The sequence below is a fragment of the Toxorhynchites rutilus genome, chromosome 3 (genome assembly GCF_029784135.1).
Source record: "Toxorhynchites rutilus septentrionalis strain SRP chromosome 3, ASM2978413v1, whole genome shotgun sequence".
NCBI classification, from domain to species: Eukaryota; Metazoa; Arthropoda; class Insecta; order Diptera; family Culicidae; genus Toxorhynchites; species Toxorhynchites rutilus.
The window spans coordinates 133,771,389-133,793,083 of NC_073746.1; the positions used below are offsets into that span (position 1 = coordinate 133,771,389).

The 21,695-nt window shown below is 39.2% G+C and overlaps 1 protein-coding gene across 4 annotated transcripts in view; it reads left to right on the forward strand.

Moving 5' to 3' along the window:
* The window catches only part of LOC129777095 (uncharacterized), a 92,383-nt gene that overhangs the window by 31,869 nt on the left and 38,819 nt on the right, over positions 1 to 21,695 (forward strand). For all 4 annotated transcript variants that reach the window (XM_055783161.1, XM_055783165.1, XM_055783163.1 and 1 more), the window contains exon 3: positions 16,539 to 16,661. In XM_055783161.1, the coding sequence (XP_055639136.1) occupies positions 16,539 to 16,661 (123 nt within the window). The remainder of the gene's footprint in view (positions 1 to 16,538; positions 16,662 to 21,695) is intronic.

A 21,695-nucleotide genomic window follows, 5' to 3' on the forward strand; every position in this document is an offset into this window, starting at 1 on the left:
GATCGAGTGCCTTTCTCAGGGCAATGTGGGTGGAGGTGTAATGCAGGATTTAGAGTAGAGTTTTCCAAGGACCTTTCTCGAGGCTAGAGACGAATGAACTGAAAAGTTTAAAGTCTCTATAATACAAAACCATTCCATTCCATTCCATTCCATTCCATGTATTTGCAATGCAGATTTCCCCCAGGCAGCTTGGTTATGATGTCTCTGTTAGGGAACACATTTCGGTGGGAACAAAAGTTTCCCCTTCTTTCATGTATTTGTAATGCCGATTTCCCCCAGGCAGCTTGGTTTTGATGTTTCTGTTAGGGACCCGCCGCATGTGTCGTCAATTTTGATCAATCAGAAGTGGGTATTTCCGTTAGGATAGAGGTTGAGATTTTTCAATTGTTCGATAGTTAATTTCATGTTATGGAGTGCCGAAATTGATTGACGCAAACATTTCATCAATCCATCACGAAATGACTGAGCAATAAGCGTATGTAATTGGACAATTTTTACAATGTGTTCGATTTTCAATTTGTACCCCAATATGTTCCCGAAAGATGAAATCTTACGTCAAAAACCTTAGGTCAACGATAAACCTATGGTATTGATGCTTAGATTTGGGATGCCTTCGGTAATAATAAAACCGGGCTGAAGGTAACGCACAAGAATCGTAAAGATGATATGAAAATACGAGCAAAATCACAATCTGCAAAGCAGTGTTCACGTAGAATACTATTATAAGAAAAGTAAAGTAAAGTAAGTAAAGACGACTGTCGAAATCGACACCCTCTGATTTTTTTTCCAGTTATAAGCATTTTTAGGAACTTTTTCGATGTTCGCTGTTCACACTTGTCATTGCTTACGTTGTAGCACGGTACTGATTTCGACTTTTGGAAGCCCCTCGTTTCGTTATTTTGAATTTCAGATCCAACACAATCTCTCCTGTGTGGATCTGGGATTCTCTCTTCTTTCTATGTATTGGATGTTTGGCAACGCGAGTGCCGCTCCCGATTTTAGATTTGAGCAACTAGCGATAATGGGTGCTGGATGTGACTGGGCGGCTGTTTTAGCCAAGACACCCACATACCAACACTCCGAAAGACTCATGCTTTCTTTTTTTTGCTATTTTTTCATTTGGATATTTCCCCCAAATAGCAGAGTCTTTCGGCGGGGTTTTCTTGTTCTTCAAATTTCAAAACCCGGCGAGCGCTTCGACTTGAACTCTGCTCGGGAGGTTAAAGGGTATCGCCCGCGAATGCTTGAATGCGCGACCAATGAAAGCGCAGGGGAATTTCGGTGTGAATACGGAATAGTTAACATCGTTAACTATTACGTAATTCCGGTTCCAATGAATGTCTCGCTGATCTGAGGATCTTGAGATATGCTTGCCCATTCCGACTTCGACCGTGGAATAGGCAGGGCGGACCAGTTTTTTTTGCATCGCGAGTGGACGGTAAAAAGGTACCGTAGGTGAAAGGCTACACGTGCTAGTCAGTAGACTAAAGTTTTTTTTGGTTTTTTTCTCTGTTTTTTTTGTCTCTTTGTTTCATGTTTAGTTAGTTTAAAATAAGTTTTTCCGAGAAATCGAAAAGTGTAATTCTTCGCTTGTGTTCCCGTTTAGCGAAATCAAAGGTAAGCTTAGAGCTCCAAGACATGTGGCTGATGCTAAAATTAATTGTGGCATATGTGTGGTGTTTTAATCTTTGTTGTGTGTAGCAAGGAGCCGTATCCTGACCCCATGATCGAAGATTGGATCTTCGCCACCACATCAGTCAAACCAGGTGGCCGCGCGAAGCGCGAATCGTCACTCGAATCAAGGGAAGGCGCCGCACGGCACCACTACACGTCGGATGCACATTCAACGTCTACGTCCCATCATCTACGCCTACGGACTCGTCATTCATCGCCTACCGTGGAACGGCGGTAAAGTAGATGCACGTAAAGCCTAGGTAGTGTGAGTACAAAACTTCTTTCACCCTAAAAATAACATGCGCATGTAGGGTTAAAGAACCAAAGAATAAAACCACACACAACTAACAACGCCACACAACAATGCCACATGCAATCGAAGCGTAGAGATTTACCGACGGCGCGCTTATGCTGATCGCTATTAATAAAGGGTTACACAAGATGCGAAATTAGGCTTTGTAGAATAATCGCTGGACTTGAATCAATGGGTCCGATGTTCGAATCCCGTAATAGTTAAATAAAATTGTTCATGTAGTTATTATTTTTCGTTAATTGGAAGTTTCGAAGTAAATGTTGTAAATATAATTAAAACTTGTGGGATAATATGTTGAGTTAGCTGAATAAATGTTGTGTGATAACCAATAATTAGATGTAGACGGAAGTTTTGTGCATTTACTGGCTAGCGGTGTAGCCTAAAAACCCGAATAAATTTCAGATAGGTCACGAGCCCAGGGTTGGGGCTCCTCTTCTGTTGTGGACAACTTTTCAACCCCCGCACCTCGTTCTCTGAAACTTCAAGGTGGGTGATGCCAAGCGTAGGTCCAATGATGAGAAGTTTGGCATAAACGGTGTTCATTGGAACAACCGTATTGCCTCTGTTACTTGAATTGTGGAACGCGGACAAACGGTGTCGCGGGTCCTTCTTGGCGCAGGTGCAAGTCGCGGAGCAAACCGGGGTTTGGAACGAAGGAAAAACCCGCCCTCAGGTGTTGGGTGTCTCATTGCCGGGCAAAGCAAGAACACGGCGGTTGGTCTCCCTCGCGGGAGTGGCGCTTAAGCCAACCGCTTACCTGCGGATAACCCTCCGGTCGCGACAAACTCGCGCGCTTTCCCGGCGTCGCGGGTTACATTTGGCGCCCAACGTGGTTTTTGGCACGACATTTACGGTCATTGGAATAATAATTTTGGGAAATTTATTTGGAAAATTATATAAATTTTTCCAGGTATTCGGAATAATTAGTTTTTGGTGGAAATAATTATTTTTGGCAGTATATAAATTTAGTATTTTTCTGAATAATATTGACAGTCTCTAGTTTATTTTTCATTAGGATTTCTTTTAACGATTTTTACAATTTTGCATAATTTATGAAATAAAATTTTCAGAAAATATATATATCGTGTACAATATATCGCACTTTCAAGCTGTTTTTTCTAGCAAAATCCTCGTCTGCCATTCAAACAGTCATCCTCGTCTTTTCTTAAAAACGATATTGGGCAAATTTTAGGTCGTTCTTCCTATGTTTTTTTTTCTTTCGAGTGTTTTTCAGCAGATTTATTTCTTTTTGGATTTATTTATCTCACTGTATTTCTGGCACATTTTGAAGATTTAAATTACCCGTCATCTATCAGCTACATCACTGTCACCCTGCAATAAATTAGTCGAATATTAGTGGTATTACTGAACTTGTTAAAATGGAGTTTCCATGTACTGAGCATCTGAGCTTGGAGGAAACTGATTATGAACTGCGCATACGGAATCAACTCGGAGAAAATATTGTTGGTTTGGATCTTTTAGGGAAGCAACGGCGTTTGAGAAAGTTATTCAAATCAGATGCGAAGTCAGGACGCAAGTACAGCTCGTCCATTAATATTCGAGACGAACTTAATGTTCTGGAAAAAAATGTGGCGGCGATTGGAAGGGAAGTTAAGCAAAAAGGGTTTGAGTCGAACCATAAATCAAAGTTATTGCATTATTTGTATAGAACAGAAAGATGTACGGTTAACGATGAAGGGGAACAGCTGCTGAAAGATGGAGTGCTGCGTTGTTTAGGTAAAATGATTAAAGAATATGACGCAGATAAATTATCAGATGAAGCGAAAAATGATTGTACGAACGTCAATGCGAAGATAGATGCGGAGTGTCCAGTAGATTTCGTTCCGCAAGAGACGGAAACAGAACAGCAAGAAATCAATGTGCTACAGGAAATAGCACAACTGCGTGGAAAGGTAGAATATTTGGAGAGAACACTTAGCGATCTTATGTCGAGACTAGCAATCAAGGAGACGACTAACCAAATTAGTATACCTATACATAATGTTGAGGGAAACACATCTAATGAAAATGTAGAAAGCGATTCAGAAGATAACGAGTTAGATTCGGGTCAAAATAGATTTTCTCAACAACAAAATGAAAGTAGGAGAAATGCAAACGGGGATGATTCAGAATTATCAGTAAATTTACAACCTTCCAGCATAAATAGCTCTAGGCAACGAAGGAGGAAAGAACGACACAGTGGTGAGCTAGATAGGAGAGATTACATAAGTGAGCGAATCGGAAAATGGCGAATGAAGTTCACAGGCCAACCTAGAACTCTAAGCGTTGAGAATTTCTTATATAAATTGGAGAAGATAGCTTATAGAGAAGACGTTTCTGCTAAGGATATTCTGAAAAGAATTCATGTACTGTTGGATGGATCAGCGCTAGAATGGTTCTTCACGTACGTAGACGAGTTGAATGATTGGGATTCGTTTGAACGTCGGATTAGGAATCGTTTCGGTAACCCTAATTACGATCAAGCAATCCGTCAGAATATATTCGACCGAAAGCAGCGTCGAGATGAAACATTCGTTGCATTTGTGGAGGGAATTGAACAGCTCAATAAAATGCTGTCAAAACCACTTTCAAAGCGACGAAAATTCGAAATTATTTTCGATAATATGAGACAACATTATCGTTCAAGGATCTCTATTATTGATGTGAATGATCTGGACCATTTGATGGACCTGAATTATCGAATCGATGCAACTGATTCTGCCCTCCAAAAGGCATGGGAAAGTTCCACTCTAAAACCAATCCATTGCATTGAGACGATGGAAAGCAGAAATGAAGAAGCCAATTGGATAGTAGATAGAAGAAGAACGAGAAATTCTAGTACCACAAAGACCTGTTGGAATTGTCAACAACAGGGGCATTGTTGGAGGAACTGTAATGAACGGAAATTAATTTTCTGTTATGGTTGCGGAAATATGGGCAGAACGACACGAAGCTGTGAACGTTGTACTGTTCATAATAGAAATGAGAGAAATCTGGACAATAATGTGTTGACACAAGGCAGAAGACGTGATAGATAGGCATCCTTCTCTGTTCGCCTCTCCATAATCCTTCTTCCTATGTGTATATTCGTGTGTATATGTTTGTTGTTCAAGCTATGTACCTTTCATGAAGGAACTAATAACAAAAAACACACCTATGTGGAAAGTCCTACGTCGAATCCCATCGATTGAGGAATCGTTGATTCTTTGGAAGATTGCTTGAAGTCTGAGTTGAGAGCTCACAATGATCCGGGAAAAGTAGCAAAGTTCACGAAGAAAATGAACGAGTCGGAGCTATGACCTGTGCAAAGTAGCGGTCATGGTACCGTGAAGCGTAAAGCGAGCACTGATGATGACTTTCGAAATTATCAGTAGTGGACTTTGTGAAGAAACGAAGAGTAGAGCGCCTCAGCACTAGAGAGCAGTCCGAAGAAGAAGAGACTTGATAAACCTCTCGATTGGTTGATTCCGTAGAATCAAGTTTTTTTTTGAAAGCTATGTATCCGAAGTGACGACTAACGGGAATCCCAACGAAAAGACCAGACAAGAGTTCCACCTTCGGAACCGTGTCAAGTGGAAGACGCGACTCGGGTTGTAAATACTTGTATAAATTAGTAGTAGATTAGTTTATTAGTTTTTCCTAGTTCCCTAACCCTTATTTTCTAGTATTAGTCTTATATCTAGTTAGGTTAGTTAGTTAATTTATTTAAAAATATAGTCACTCACGGTTTTTTCTTTGTTTGTTCCCATATTTTTTTCGCGTGTTTTTGTTCTCTCGTTATTTTTCCGTTCCAGTTTATTTTTTGTTTTTGTTCGAAGAAATTCTCTCGGTTTAGTTTATTATGTTTTCGTCACTTTAGTTCCTAAAATAATATGTAAAAATTAATAAATATTCAGATTTAATAAGTTACTTGTTATTATTATCGTTGTGGTTCCGGTTCGTCACTGTCCTCCAGCTCGCATCCTTTGTCCCATCCTGTAGAATAGTCCCGAATCAGTGTCCTGTCCCAGATGCTCCCGTTGATGTGATGTATTTTTCAGTTGTTGTCCATAGCTGCTGCCATCCTTTCCCGTTTTCCGTTTGTTTTTCTTGGATTAATTTCTCGAATATCCTTGTTAAGTCCTCTGTTTCCTCCAGTTGTTGTCGAGAATTGTCCTGTCCTAGCCCTTTCCGGTGTTTTGGTCCCCATCCTAGTCGTCCTCGTCCTTCGTTCGGTCGTTTCCCCAGCAACATTCCAGTCCAATCGATGATGCTGCTCCCCTTGTCGAACCTAATCTGAAAAAAAAGAGAAGAGAAAAAAGCTTAACATCGTAAAATTGGAACGACTCACCATTTCTACTTTCCTTTTTCATTATCGTCCTTATCGCTCACAAGGTTTTTCTTCATAAACACGGAATCGTCCGTGTGAAACACATAAATTAAAAAAATTACTTCACTGACCAAACCATCGCTCCGGTTTATTTACTTCTCAAACACTGTTTAGTTGGCAATAGCTTGAGTGAATTGTGTGAATGTATTGGGAGGATGAGTGTACGTCGCTTGTAAGCGAGGGGTGCATGAATGTATGATTGGTTGATTATTTAGTTTTGTTTTGTGATAATTTTTAGGAAAAAGGTCATCTCATCGTTGGAGCATGCCAACGATTGAGGTTGACGAACTTTAAGATTTTTCTTCGGAGGAAGCACGCAATCTTTGGAGTTTTCCAAAGTAGTTTCCATATCCGAAGAAACTTCGGGCAAATTTAAGATGGATATTGTTTTCATTCCTTTTTACTCGGATAGAGTTCTGAGGGCGGAATGAACAATATCTATCGAGTTATTTTTTTCGACGTAGGTCGATAGTACGTTTTTTACATCTCCAGAAATACTTCTATTAATGAGAAGTGGAGTATGTAAAGACTTTAGTTATAGTTTTGGGTAATTTTGAGTATTTTTTTTTTCATTTAAGTGTGGGTAAGATTGTCAGCTAATAGTAGCTCTTAAAGGTCAGATCGATTGATGTTTTTTTTTCTCGAGTTTTTTCTTGTCTCTCAGTTCAGTAGTTTTCGGTTAGTTAGTTCTCTATAATACCAGTAATTTTTGATGGGCGTTTAGAGTTAACCTTTGCAGGGTTTCACATGACATTTCGCTGGAGACCGGAGCTGCAAAGCGTTGATGGTCAGTTACAGACAGATCAATTGATCTGATACTGGAAATAGAGGATGAGTCAATTCAGTTTGACGATGACCACATATGACCCCGAAAAGGTTACTAAACAATTCTGCGAAGGGAGACTCTATTTTCGCCTTCGAAAATTTGATTGGTGCAGGCCAATCAAATTTTCGAAAATTAAGCAGGGAATGATGTAGCACGGTACTGATTTCGACTTTTGGAAGCCCCTCGTTTCGTTATTTTGAATTTCAGATCCAACACAATCTCTCCTGTGTGGATCTGGGATTCTCTCTTCTTTCTATGTATTGGATGTTTGGCAACGCGAGTGCCGCTCCCGATTTTAGATTTGAGCAACTAGCGATAATGGGTGCTGGATGTGACTGGGCGGCTGTTTTAGCCAAGACACCCACATACCAACACTCCGAAAGACTCATGCTTTCTTTTTTTTTGCTATTTTTTCATTTGGATATTTCCCCCAAATAGCAGAGTCTTTCGGCGGGGTTTTCTTGTTCTTCAAATTTCAAAACCCGGCGAGCGCTTCGACTTGAACTCTGCTCGGGAGGTTAAAGGGTATCGCCCGCGAATGCTTGAATGCGCGACCAATGAAAGCGCAGGGGAATTTCGGTGTGAATACGGAATAGTTAACATCGTTAACTATTACGTAATTCCGGTTCCAATGAATGTCTCGCTGATCTGAGGATCTTGAGATATGCTTGCCCATTCCGACTTCGACCGTGGAATAGGTAGGGCGGACCAGTTTTTTTTGCATCGCGAGTGGACGGTAAAAAGGTACCGTAGGTGAAAGGCTACACGTCAGTAGACTAAAGTTTTTTTTGGTTTTTTTCTCTGTTTTTTTTGTCTCTTTGTTTCATGTTTAGTTAGTTTAAAATAAGTTTTTCCGAGAAATCGAAAAGTGTAATTCTTCGCTTGTGTTCCCGTTTAGCGAAATCAAAGGTAAGCTTAGAGCTCCAAGACATGTGGCTGATGCTAAAATTAATTGTGGCATATGTGTGGTGTTTTAATCTTTGTTGTGTGTAGCAAGGAGCCGTATCCTGACCCCATGATCGAAGATTGGATCTTCGCCACCACATCAGTCAAACCAGGTGGCCGCGCGAAGCGCGAATCGTCACTCGAATCAAGGGAAGGCGCCGCACGGCACCACTACACGTCGGATGCACATTCAACGTCTACGTCCCATCATCTACGCCTACGGACTCGTCATTCATCGCCTACCGTGGAACGGCGGTAAAGTAGATGCACGTAAAGCCTAGGTAGTGTGAGTACAAAACTTCTTTCACCCTAAAAATAACATGCGCATGTAGGGTTAAAGAACCAAAGAATAAAACCACACACAACTAACAACGCCACACAACAATGCCACATGCAATCGAAGCGTAGAGATTTACCGACGGCGCGCTTATGCTGATCGCTATTAATAAAGGGTTACACAAGATGCGAAATTAGGCTTTGTAGAATAATCGCTGGACTTGAATCAATGGGTCCGATGTTCGAATCCCGTAATAGTTAAATAAAATTGTTCATGTAGTTATTATTTTTCGTTAATTGGAAGTTTCGAAGTAAATGTTGTAAATATAATTAAAACTTGTGGGATAATATGTTGAGTTAGCTGAATAAATGTTGTGTGATAACCAATAATTAGATGTAGACGGAAGTTTTGTGCATTTACTGGCTAGCGGTGTAGCCTAAAAACCCGAATAAATTTCAGATAGGTCACGAGCCCAGGGTTGGGGCTCCTCTTCTGTTGTGGACAACTTTTCAACCCCCGCACCTCGTTCTCTGAAACTTCAAGGTGGGTGATGCCAAGCGTAGGTCCAATGATGAGAAGTTTGGCATAAACGGTGTTCATTGGAACAACCGTATTGCCTCTGTTACTTGAATTGTGGAACGCGGACAAACGGTGTCGCGGGTCCTTCTTGGCGCAGGTGCAAGTCGCGGAGCAAACCGGGGTTTGGAACGAAGGAAAAACCCGCCCTCAGGTGTTGGGTGTCTCATTGCCGGGCAAAGCAAGAACACGGCGGTTGGTCTCCCTCGCGGGAGTGGCGCTTAAGCCAACCGCTTACCTGCGGATAACCCTCCGGTCGCGACAAACTCGCGCGCTTTCCCGGCGTCGCGGGTTACAACGTTTCGAGTCCTCGTGCACAACTTGCAGTCAAAACAAGCAACAAAACAGAACCGGTCAGCATACCTGAGACTACATCAGCAACGAGAGCTGTGAACAATGAACAGTTTTTTCTTCCAGTCGAAATACATGAAATACATGGAGCAAACAATGCTTTTTATCATTCAAAATCTGAGCAAACCAATTACATATAATTTGCAATTACTCCTCCTCTTACTTCTTAAAGTATTCACACAGTATATTGTTTAGCATAGTAGAGTACTTTGAAATTCGTTTCTCTTAAGATGTCAGTTTGACCTCGACAGAGTGTCGATCCGTTTTTTTATACCTCACTTTTTACTTTTTTTAACAGTGGCTTTTGTTGAAAAAACATCCAATGTTTTATTCAAATGGTCACCATTTTGGCAAATTTCGAATTTTCAAAGATCGCTACGAAACAACTTAGATGATTCATTTTTACTTCAGCCAGTTTGGTCATCTAAATTCTGAGAAAAACGTACCACCAGTTTTAGAGAGAGCATCTACGCGTCCAGCTGCAATAATCACGATATTGGCATTTCAAATTTAAAATATATCTTCGAATATATCTTAACCTATCACCAAAATGTTCGAACACTCAACTTAAATTCCAACATCCAGAAACAAGTCAAACCGTTATTTTTCGAACTTCAAATGTAGGGTCCCTCCTCAAGGCAGTATTTTAGTCTAAAAATTCAATTCTATTTTCAAATTCAATTCATTCAAGAATATACTCTAGAATAAAGTGACCAGATGGTCAGAGGCCTAACGCGGGACACAAAAACAGGAAGTGGGTTATATCTATGGTATAACTGCAAGGGTGACGTAGGACTATCGTTGATTTAGAGATCATTTGTTTGAAGTTGAATCGAAATCCATCCTGAATGAATGAATAAATAAATATTTGGGTGACTTCAAAAACGAGAGCGTTACGTTTGAGGCTCAAGGTTTTATGCATCCAATATTGGATACAAAAAACCTTGTTCTGAAGAATAATCTTCAGAAGCTTTCCTGCTAACTGCACTTGATTGATAAATCACAAAACCAAATGTATGTGGTCGCAATATTATATGGATAGAAAACATTAAAATAAACTCGCTTGAATGTAATTTTCAATTCCAAGGGGAACTGGCAGATTATTTTTCAGCAACGATAACTTCTTTCCAGGTTTCTTCTAGATAACCGAAACGAAAAGAGTTGCGCGCGTGTATGTGTGTGTGTGTGGCGGCTGCTTCGATGTCTTCCCGAGGAACCGTATTTCGATGCTGATACTCTCTTGGTCACCTTCTCTTCTCCTTCTGATCGATCGGCTTTTCTGCGCTCCCTCACAGTTAAAACAAACTGATTGTATTTCAGGTCAGGTCAGGCCAGGTAATGAATCCCTCGATCCCTCGCCGTTCAACTCGTTCAGTAACGATGTTGTCTTGTCGATGTCCTCAGGCGTCGTGTACAAATTACGTAAATTACGTATTACGTATTACAAATTACGCTAAAAATCCGGATTTTGAACCCCCTCCCCCCCCTTTCGTAACGCAATTTCCTATCTCTAATAAACAGAAAGTAACGCAACATCTACCCCCTCCCCTCTTATCGCGTTACGTAATTTGTGCACGACGCCTCACGAAAAATTAATGGGTTTCACCACCAGAATATCATTTAAGTATGCTTTTCGTGCGTGATTGAATCAAGAGAAGTTGTGGTTTACGATGGCAATTTGGAAGGCAAACTAGAGGCGAATGAACTCTCTGAGTATGAACCATTTCGGCGACTGAGCAATAATCGATTGAAAATTATATAATTTTCGCGATACGAAACATTTTCCGTTGTGCGCGCATACAATATTGGATACGAAAATATCCTACTGAAGGGAAAGAATAATCTTCAGAAGCTTTCCAGCTAATTACACTTGATTGAAAAATTACGAAATCAAATGTATTTGGTCGCTGTGTTATATGGTTAGAAAACATTAAAATAAACTCTTTCGCATGGATGTATTTTTCAATTCCCAGAGAACTGGCAGATTATTTTTCAGCAACGATTAGATCTTTCCGGAATTTTCTCGATGCTGTATGGCATCCAAACGAAAATTCTCGTTTCAGTTTGGCCTGCAAAAACTTTTCTGAACTCTAATCCATCAAATTTGGAGCCCTGAAAAGGGCCGTTGATTATATGCTAAGCTAATATAGCACCCTCTCCTTGGTTTCGACGGGCCAGCTGAATGTCCTTGGACATGATGTGACGCGTTTTGCGTGGATAGCACACAAATTTGTACCTTCGAATAAGCCTCCTGCAGCGTCATAACCGCGGAACTTTGGAAGCGCAAGTCGGTTTTGAAGTCATGAGCAATTTCACGAACCAAATGCTGCAAAGGTAGCTTGCGGATCAGCAATTCGGTCGACTTTCGATAGCGATGAATTTCACGCAAAGTTCCCGGTCGATAGCGATGGCTTCTTCACCTATCCTGCGGCTGGTGCGCTTATCCGAGCTGCTTTCGTGTGCCTTACCACCGAAAGACTAACGAGCTGTCTGCTTGGTCCCAAACAAACGAGTCGTCACGGTGCGAGAGTAGAGTAAGAAATGAACGAAAGCAAAGGAAGCGTCATTTTATAAACCATAAAAGTATAGAATCTAAACCCCACCCTTATTATATTCTTAAGTATACAGTAAGCTAATATAATAAAGAGGGTGGGGTTTACATTCGATACTTTTATGTTTTATAAAATGACACTTCCCTTGCTTTCGCTCATTTCTTACTCTACTCTTGCACCGTGAGGACTCGAGCTCGTTAGTCTTTCGCAGACAGCTCGTTAGTCTTTCACAGCTACCATTTGGATCGTGGAATTGCTCAGGACTTCAAAACCGACTTGCTCTTCCAAAGTTCCGCAGTTATGACGCTGCAGGATGCTCATTCGAAGATACCAATTTGTGTGCTATCCATGCAAAACGCGTCACATCATGCCCAAGGACATCCAGCTGGCCCATCGTATCCGAGGAGAGCGTGTTATATTAGCTTAGCATATAATCAACGGCCCTTTTCAGGGCTCCAAATTTGATAGATAAGAGTTCAGAAAAGTTTTTTACAGGCCGAACTGAAAGGAGCATTTAGCGAAAATCGTGGTGTCGATGATAATTCGATACCGATAGGTGCCATGTGGCTCCCGTGGCCGAGTGGTTAGCGTCAAACCTAACATGCCGGGGGTTCGGGTTCGATTCCCGTTCTGGTCGGGGAAATTTTTCTTCAAAGAAATTTCCTCTGACTTGCACTGTGGTCATGCGTATTCTAGAGCTTGCCACTCAGAATGCATTCAAGGCGTGTTATTTGGCATAGAAATCTCAACTAAGTACTAATGAAAATGACGCAAGTAATACTACGTTGAGACGGCGGAGTTCCTCTAGGAACGTTAGTGCCATATAAGAAGAAGAAGAAGGTGCCATGGATATGGATTTCATAATGAAGAATATGAAATACATGACATGATGTAGTGAATATATCCGAAGAAAATCACTTTGGTGAACCTGCATTATAAAATTATTTGTGTACGAATGCCGCAATCGATAGTCGACTCTAATTTGCGCTGGGTAATTTCCTCGCAGGACTCAATTCCTCCTTTGAGCATCAAGAAACTCTTTCTGGTACAACGATGTGGTATGAATCATATTATTTGAATGATAGAATGAAGAAGTTTTCTGCCAATTTCCTTCAACCTCCAAACATATCTTTCTCCCGTTTGTCGTTTTCGCGTTCGCTAATCCTTTCTCACAACACCCGTTTCTCGTTTGAGAAATTGTTGAGTAAACATTGTTTGCCAGTGCGCGTAGAGCGGGAACTCCTAAAGATTCATTGCACCTCTAATAAATTGCCGAAAGACGTGGTCTTACGTTGATCGCACTTGATTGAAAAAATCCAAAACGAAATGTATTTGGTCGCAGCATTATATGAGTAGAAAGCAAATAATCGCTCGAAAACTGACTTGATATTCGCGATGATGTTTCACGTTTTTCATGTTATGCATCCAATATTAGATACGAAAATTTTCCTCTGATGGGAAAAAAAATATTCAGAAGCTTTCCTATTAATTGTGATTGATTGAAAAATCACCAAACCAAATGTATTTGGTTGCAGTGTTATATGGATAGAAAACATTAAAATAAACTCTTTCGCATCAATGTATTTTTCAATTCCCAGGGGAACTGGCAGATTATTTTTCAAAAATTATTCAAGGATGTTGATTCGCAGCAGCAGCACTGTCAAGCAACTTGATGATTTTTCCATACTGCAAGCTCCACCCCACAGCGAAGGAGTTGGACATCTTGAGGCACTTTGTGTCCGCCAGATATAGCCGATCTGGTATTAACAATATCATCTCTTTGCTCCTTAAGCCGGGAGATCGAAGCAACCGGCCAAACAGTGGAGAAGAATCTGGCTAAAATGGACGTTTTTGTGCGGAAGCGTCAAACGAGACCGGCCGTATCTGAGCAGCAGGCAATCACCCAGAATGAGCAGCTTGAGGTGCTGGTGAAAAACTTCTTTCAGGCGAAAGAAGTGAAAAACTTCTTTTCGTACTCATAATGAAAGACGAGACGTACTTGATGCTAGAATTCAACGAATGGCAAGGGACCGGGTACTTTATGTTCCCCAGGTAAGCGATGACGTCGAATATATCATTCACATCAAGTTCTCGAAGAAGGTCCTTCTCTGACAGACGTGAAGGGATTGTCCAAGCCGCTCTTCTTTCGAGTGTCATATGGTGAACGGGGAGATATATAGTACGAAGTGTTTGCCGGAGTTGGGATGGTGATGTGGTCTTTATGCCGAACCTGGGATAAGCCCATTATGCCAAAAGATCACTGGAGGATGGATCGGCTGGAGATAAACATTGTCGCGAAGACCACCAACCTTCTCAACATTCCCCAGCTGCGCCCGATAGAAAACTTTTGGGCGAATGGCCAAAATAGAGAGACAGACGACCACCAAAGCCACAAAAAAGTAAAATAACACGCTGATATACATCTTTTCATCGGCCATGGTTCAGGTTCTGACCGAGCTAGGGGACCAAAGATGAACTTTTCGTCTGAATCACGTTGGTCCCTGCGGATCCATAGGGGACTTTTATAAAAATCATTTTCCAATTTTGTTGCTGTCGCTTTCAGTTGACACTCTCTTAACGAAAAGCCCAATGTCGGTGCGATGAAATCAGCTCAACGTATTAATCTTTGGATGCATTAGAAGCGCTCTTGAACAGTCTGCCAAATAAAAGTTTTTGTTAAGTTCATCCATTTAAGAAAATCAACATGATCGAATTGTGATATTGAAATATATTGATATCGCGGGACATTTTCGTTTCTTTTGCCAAATGCGGGACGTTTCGCGGGACGGAATCTTACGCGGGACATTTTGTTGAAATGCGAGTCGTCTGGTCAGTTTACTCTAGAAAGAACTTTTCGAAAATTCCATCATTTATCGAGTTCTAGCTATTTTTGGAATACGGTATCTAATCTAGTACGGCCATAATTCTAGATAACAGTATTGAACGCGTTTTTCTCGAAACTGGGGCACAAGATATCTCAAGTTCTACTGAACCTATTTATGTTTCAGATAACCAGAAGGGCTATATTCGTGTACGCCATGGCATAACTTTCTTTTGAACCCCCCTAACTCGCTCAGCTTGTGACTAGTCTATGATTTTTTTCCGTTCAATGTTGGTCTTTGAGGTATAGAAAATACAAAAATAGAGATGAATCAGGGTTCAAGGAGTAGTGAAAGAGAAACTATTCATGCAAGTTTATGGAAAGATCTCAAGCTAAATTATTGAACTTTGTACATTGCTCATTACTAAAAAAATCGAGCTGTATAGAATTGATCGAAACTTAATTTTTTTTAAATTCATTATTTGAGAGGCTTCCAGTCTCCTGGGCAGGATCGCCTGAACGAAACGTCAAATTTATCTCAACACATATTTTCCATGAGCTAATGAAGATTTGTAAAATAAAAAGGGATTTTTTGCCAAAATCGTTCAGCTGCTGTATAGTTGAGTACTTTCCAGGATGAAATATTAAATTATACTGTCAGTGTGACATAATCAATTTTCTACAAATCTACACCCCCTCCTTTTTAAATTATTCGTTTTATTTTGATGAAAACAAGAGATATATCGACATGAAAAGTAATGTTGTACATCTTTTCATACCTTCGAAAGATTATCGTACATGATATCATAGGTACGAAGACACCCTCCCCTACTGCAACGAATAAATTTCCCAATCGTAAATTGTGGCACAATGTAATTGTACGCGCAGATGGATATGGCACACCAAAGCGACCATTTCATCAAAAATAATTTCTTCGTATTGAGTGACAATTCCGCCTGGAATAACCATAAAATATTCACACATACTCGATTCTGGCCCCTAGCATACATGAAAAATTTAACGATGACGCAAAAAGAACATTGTCAACAAATTTTGTTTTTTTTTGTCTTTTTGGTCGTAATAAATTTATCCCTATCCCCTACAGTGCAGCGTCGCGCTTTCCACCCCACTTAGAGCAGATAAATTTTAGGGCAACAGCATCCTTCATGCTGTTTTGTGGGGAACAGCATTTTGACCACATCCATTCATTGTTGTTATGCTAGGTGTAATTCATGTGCCCTATTTTCATAAAAAACGTGATCGAGTAGAACGGTTGATTTAGTGGTGGTTTGAAAAACACATCACTCATCGAATGGCATGGATAATTATTGTGGTGGTACGTAAATAGGGACGAGTTATTGTAAAACCGCATTTTGCGTTTGGAAAACACTAATAATAAGTGTAAAATTATGGAATAACTTTTCTGTGGTCACTTGAATAGTATAAAAATTACTAACAGTATTTGATTTTCGCTCGAGTATCTCAATAATCCTTGAGCAGTATGGAACCGAACGAATTGCTCTCTGTGCTTCTAGGGCTATTTAAGACCGTTCAATCAAGGGCCACCGATCAGCTTGGTGGCAAGTAGGCAAGTAAGCAAGCGAGCAAAAAAAAAACGCGTGAGTAGCCAAGAGTGTAAGAGAAAAGTTCATTAAAAAGCTTATTATAAATTCATTTATTTTGCCTTCCATCCACGGTTGGCATCGGTGTGGCAAGGATCTATCACACTTCTTAACTTTCGCCATTCACGCTGCTGAGGGCTCTGTCATCGTAGCTTCATCTATTTACCTGGTTCTTGATACATATTTTTTTTCTTCTTCTTTTTCTTCTCTAGCAACGTCTTCGCTGTTACCCTATTTAACCATTCACATGCAGAGCACCGGTCTGACAGTGGAGGAAATTGCAATCATTTACCTAGCGCTACCATTCACAACGTTCCTCAGCCCTCCGATTACAGGTAAGTGAAAATGGGTGTCCATTTTCTAGGGTGTTAGCGTGGGGACGATGGAATTCATTGATAGTTAGATCAAATAGTGAAACCAATATCTCTGGTTCATTTAAAAAAAAAATTAAAAAACATTAAAACCTTTTTTTTAATTTTTAATACCATTATGAGATTCGAATTTTTATATTGTTATCGACATTTCGATGTCTTGAGCAATTTCGCTGGTTCTTGTCTACCCAAGCTCAAGCTTAAGCTCAATCTGAAAGAGCAAGTAAGAAAAACAATGTAACGATTCGCAACGTAACTGAATTCGAGGCCAATTCATGCACCACTACCGTGCTGTTGTGCTGTTCTAAAAACGTTCTAAATGAAGTGAATCATATGACTTTAGATCACAATAGCCTCATCTAGTGGAGCCACCTCGACCGCGTATTCAACTCGCCAGCACTAGAAAGACTTTTACTGCAGCCATCTGCAACTGCAGTAACATTATACTCGCTGTAGGGAACACCATTTTGACGATATTGCACTTTCAACAACAAACAAGGGAAACTCGAGGTTCTGCACACGACAGCAGCTCAGAGTGAAATCCTGTTCACAAACAGCAGCAAACGGAAGGATTCCTCCCTCAAACCAACGTGGAAACGGTAGTAGGTGGAATAGGGCGAAAAGGAAGTATAATAAATCACTTTGATTTGAAATTTTGGGCAAGCAACATCGTTATGATGTTTCTCCTTTATTATACTCCCGAACTAAATTATCATTCGGTTAGGTCATGATAATAGGTTACGAAATTATCGACTAACATCGCTATAATCATTGGAAACATGATTGAGCCCGATCAAATACATGGAGGGGGAAGATTAGTTAAGATTCTGTCACTACCATATCCGATTTTTCGGAAACTTTGTGCACTGGCAATCTGAAATGTCATTTTATCTATGTGAAATTCCTAAAAATGCGGATTTTAAAAAAACTTGTATTTTTGATTCGAACGAGAGTTTACATTCAGTTTGAGTTGGAGGAATTATGAGTTTTCCACAGTAATTGGAAATTTTTGACTCAAGTGTAACTTTTGAAAAGGTCGTATCAATTTTAGTAAGAGAAATCTTTGATAATTTATATCTCAAAAACTATGAGTCGTATCGAAATCCAAACTAAACAGAATACAAACTTTTATTCGAATCAAAAATACTCATGGTTTGTCATTTGTCGATTTCAAACGATTTTCAAACTTTGTACAAATGGTGGTAGCTTCCTAAAACAATTTTTATTATCAGCTGACTAATTTTATTTTCGACTGATTTTTTAAAAGGACGTATACAAAACAATTGACCTTTTTAGCGAAAAATCATAACTGGAAATCCAGATGTCTGATTTGAATATGATGTGCAGAAAAGTTGTGATTTTCCAACAACTATCTAGGAAAAATAACATTCAAAATACATCGTTCAAAAATCTCACTCAAAAATTGAATTCAATATTAACATTTTTTATAACTCAAAACATGACCCCTTTCGGTATTTTTCAACTATTTTTATTAGAAAGCTCTATCAATTCAACAAAGTTTAACGTATAGTGGTGCTGTGTCGGACTTTCAGAAATAAAGATATGATCTTTAAAATCTATGAAATTTCAATACTTTGCGAAATCGTAAAGAAATAACATAAAAAATGCTATCTACATGCGATTTTGAGTGAAAACCCACATACAGATCGGACTTGATTGTATACAGACTCGATTATGTATGATTCGATTACATACAATTTTGGACTCGATTATATACAGTTTGGATTTTTTTTTATGTTTCAAATATGAGAAAAAATGTAAATTTTCAAGATTAAGCTGAAATTTAAGTTGCCATAATATGTATGATAGGGTGAATTTTTTTTAAGATTTTGCTTGAATTTTCACCAGGAATTGTCTGTATCGATATTGCAGGAAAATTAAGAAAGATAGAAGTTTTATAACTCTGTCAATTTTGAAATTCGAACATATGCGTAGAAGGATTTTTTTCATAAAATACAGGATACAGTGGAAAGAAGTCCGAGCCTGTATATAATCGAGTCCGCTCTGTTTTATGTTTTATCCTAGGACTAACCTTTCTTGAGACCAATTTTATATAGCGAAAAGAATATTTGTGAAATTTCTATACGATGTAAGAATCTGAATCGTAATGTTCAGCTGATCATCTGCTGATTTTTTTCCCAAAATATATATTTTATTAAGGCACATGTGGCGTTAGCCTGACGGGGCCGGGAGTCCAATATTTTGATCATCTGCTAATGATTGTGATGATTTTAACTATATAAAATTAGTTATATCTCAAGAACGGTTAATCCCAATCGGTTAAACGTTATATACTTACGCGAATTATCGAACTTTATGAAATTTAAAGTACTTTGTCATAAAAATATTTTAAGAAATATCGAAGGGGATAAGCTTCATGTTATAGGCAATTTTAATATTAAATTCAATTTTAGAGTAGGATTTTTCGAATGTTATTAATATTCGAATGTTCGAATGTTCGAATATTATTTTTCCTAAACAGTTCATCAATTTTCCAACAACTTTTCTGTGAATCATATTTCAATCAGACATCTGGATTTTGAGTTATGATTTTCTGTAAAAAAGGTCAATTATTTTGGATACACTCTAATAAAAAGTCAGTCGTAACTAAAATTGGGCATCTGATAATGAAAATTGTGATTTTAGGTAGCTGTCATCTTATGTACAGCGTTTTAGAAAATCCGGATGGGGTCACGTCAAAATCATTTGTTTTTTTTTTTGAAAATCGATAAAATCGAATTTTTGTTTTTTTGCATTTTTGGGAAGCTTTTGTCCTCAGAAATATTGCTTTGATTTCGATATTTGATTTCGTTGGAGAGTTACACCCAAAAGTATGAAGTCTCCTACAGGTATGTAGTATTGCTGTACGAATTTGCATGTCAAAATGGATTATCTAAAGCGTTACGTAGCCGTTTGTGATATCTCATTTTTTCGATTTATATGATCTTCCAAACAGCGGTTTTTCACGAAAAATAACTCATGCTTAACAAAAAAGGCTGCCATTTTGTTAATTTTTCGAATTTTCAAAAACTCCTATGTAACGCTTTAGGTATTGTCCTAAAATTTCAAAATATTCATTGGAGTCTGTTCTACGACACCCCATTGCTTCAGAACCTCGATACCACCGGCAAGGTACCGATTTTCAGACGGCATCTACGCATCCAGGTGTCAACAGCGTAATAATAATTATTCGTGCACTCAAAAAATGGAAAATACATCTTCGAATATACCTTAATCAATCACCAAAATAACCGAACACTTTACTTCATTCGTAACGTCCGAAAAAAATACACGAAAATTCTAGTTATTTACCGACCTTCCAGACAGGGGTTCCCCCTTAAGACCAGTTTTTGAAGGTCCAATTAAGTTGTTAGAAATTAAATAGGTTACACAAAAAACAGTCGATAAAAGCACCCTATCCAAAATTCACTTCAAAATAGAGATTCAATTTTCGAAACGGCACCACTATATGAGAATTAGAACAGCATTTATCAGTTTTTTTTTTTTTATCTTCGCTTATTTTTCGTCGGCCTATTTCCGCCACTTTAGTGCCAATCACCGACAACAGGGAGGCGACTCCACCTGTTGCTACCTATCAGACTCAACAACTCATGAGCCGGGCCAACTTCTTTTACTTCCCCTCCGAAGGAAGACGTAACCAGAGATTTTTCGCCTCAGAAAATCCCAACGACGCCAGCTGGGATTGAACCCAGGCCGATCGGATTGTGAGGCTGTTACGCTAACCACACAACCACTGGCGCCGTCAGCATTTATCAGTTGACATATGGGGAACAATATAAGGGGGAGTGTTTTAGAAAAAGTTATAATTTTTTGATTTCCAGTATTTTTTTCAGATTAATTACAGATTTTTTTGTACCCCGCTAAATTACATAAAGTCATTGTGGTTTTTGATCAAACAAATAGTTTTGAGGTTTCGAGTTTTTAAAGAAATGGTTCCTAATTAATGATGCTTTTATAATACAATAGTTCCAACTGAAGTCTGTCATACCAAATGAAATTTGTATACTTTTCAGAGATTGAAATCCTCGCCGATTTGAGTGGAAAAACATCCGTTTTCACCCACAGCAAAAAATAATTCAGAATATAGGAGGCGATAGAATGTTATACGCTCACTTCGATTCTCGCGAGAAACGCAAAGCCGATTTTTATTTTTCGGCGAGTAATGATTGCCGAAAAATAGTTTCGTTTTCAGTGACTTCTTGAGGCTGATAAAGGTTTTTCACTTCTTCAGTACAGCTGAAAACATTGCATGGAAACATGCGGTGTCATCGTATTTCATCGTGAAGTGAATCTGAAATGGGTTTATAGTTTTACAGTTCAGATGCTGGTCAAATGCAGGTCGCTTGGGCGCTGTCTAAATAGGCTAACGTTGGTATAGTTAGCTCTGATTTTTCGCTCCATATTTTCAGTACTAAACGAGAGACGAAAAAGCATTCTCGTTGAACTTCAGAGGGGGAGATTTCCCCACATCTCTTTCTCTTTGAAAAAGAATTTTCGGCGAAAAGGCAGAGACGAAAAATCTAGCATTACAAGACTTATCGAAAACTAGATTGATTGACTGAATACTTATCTAGCAGCCGAGCGAGAATTTCGATCTCTGCTTTTAATGTAATCAAAACATGGTCCATTTAGTGATCGAAAAATAACATTTTCATGTATTTCGGTTTTAAATTGTCGTGTAAATAAACTTGTTTTCCTGGAATTCGGAAGTTTGGTTTGATGAGGAGGGAAGGAATCAAACAGAGATATAATTTTTTTTGAGAAATTGGTAAAGAGAAAGCATAAGGTTGAGGTCGCGACTAGCTAAGATGTCTCTAACCGGTAAGTCAAATTGCCTTCCTGGTGCCCTGAGTGAATCAGATAGACGAGCCCTGGCAGAATGAAAGTTTATACAGGACCATGAGGGTGGCAATGGATGTATGGAAAAAAGAATCATATTCGAATTTCAAAAACCGA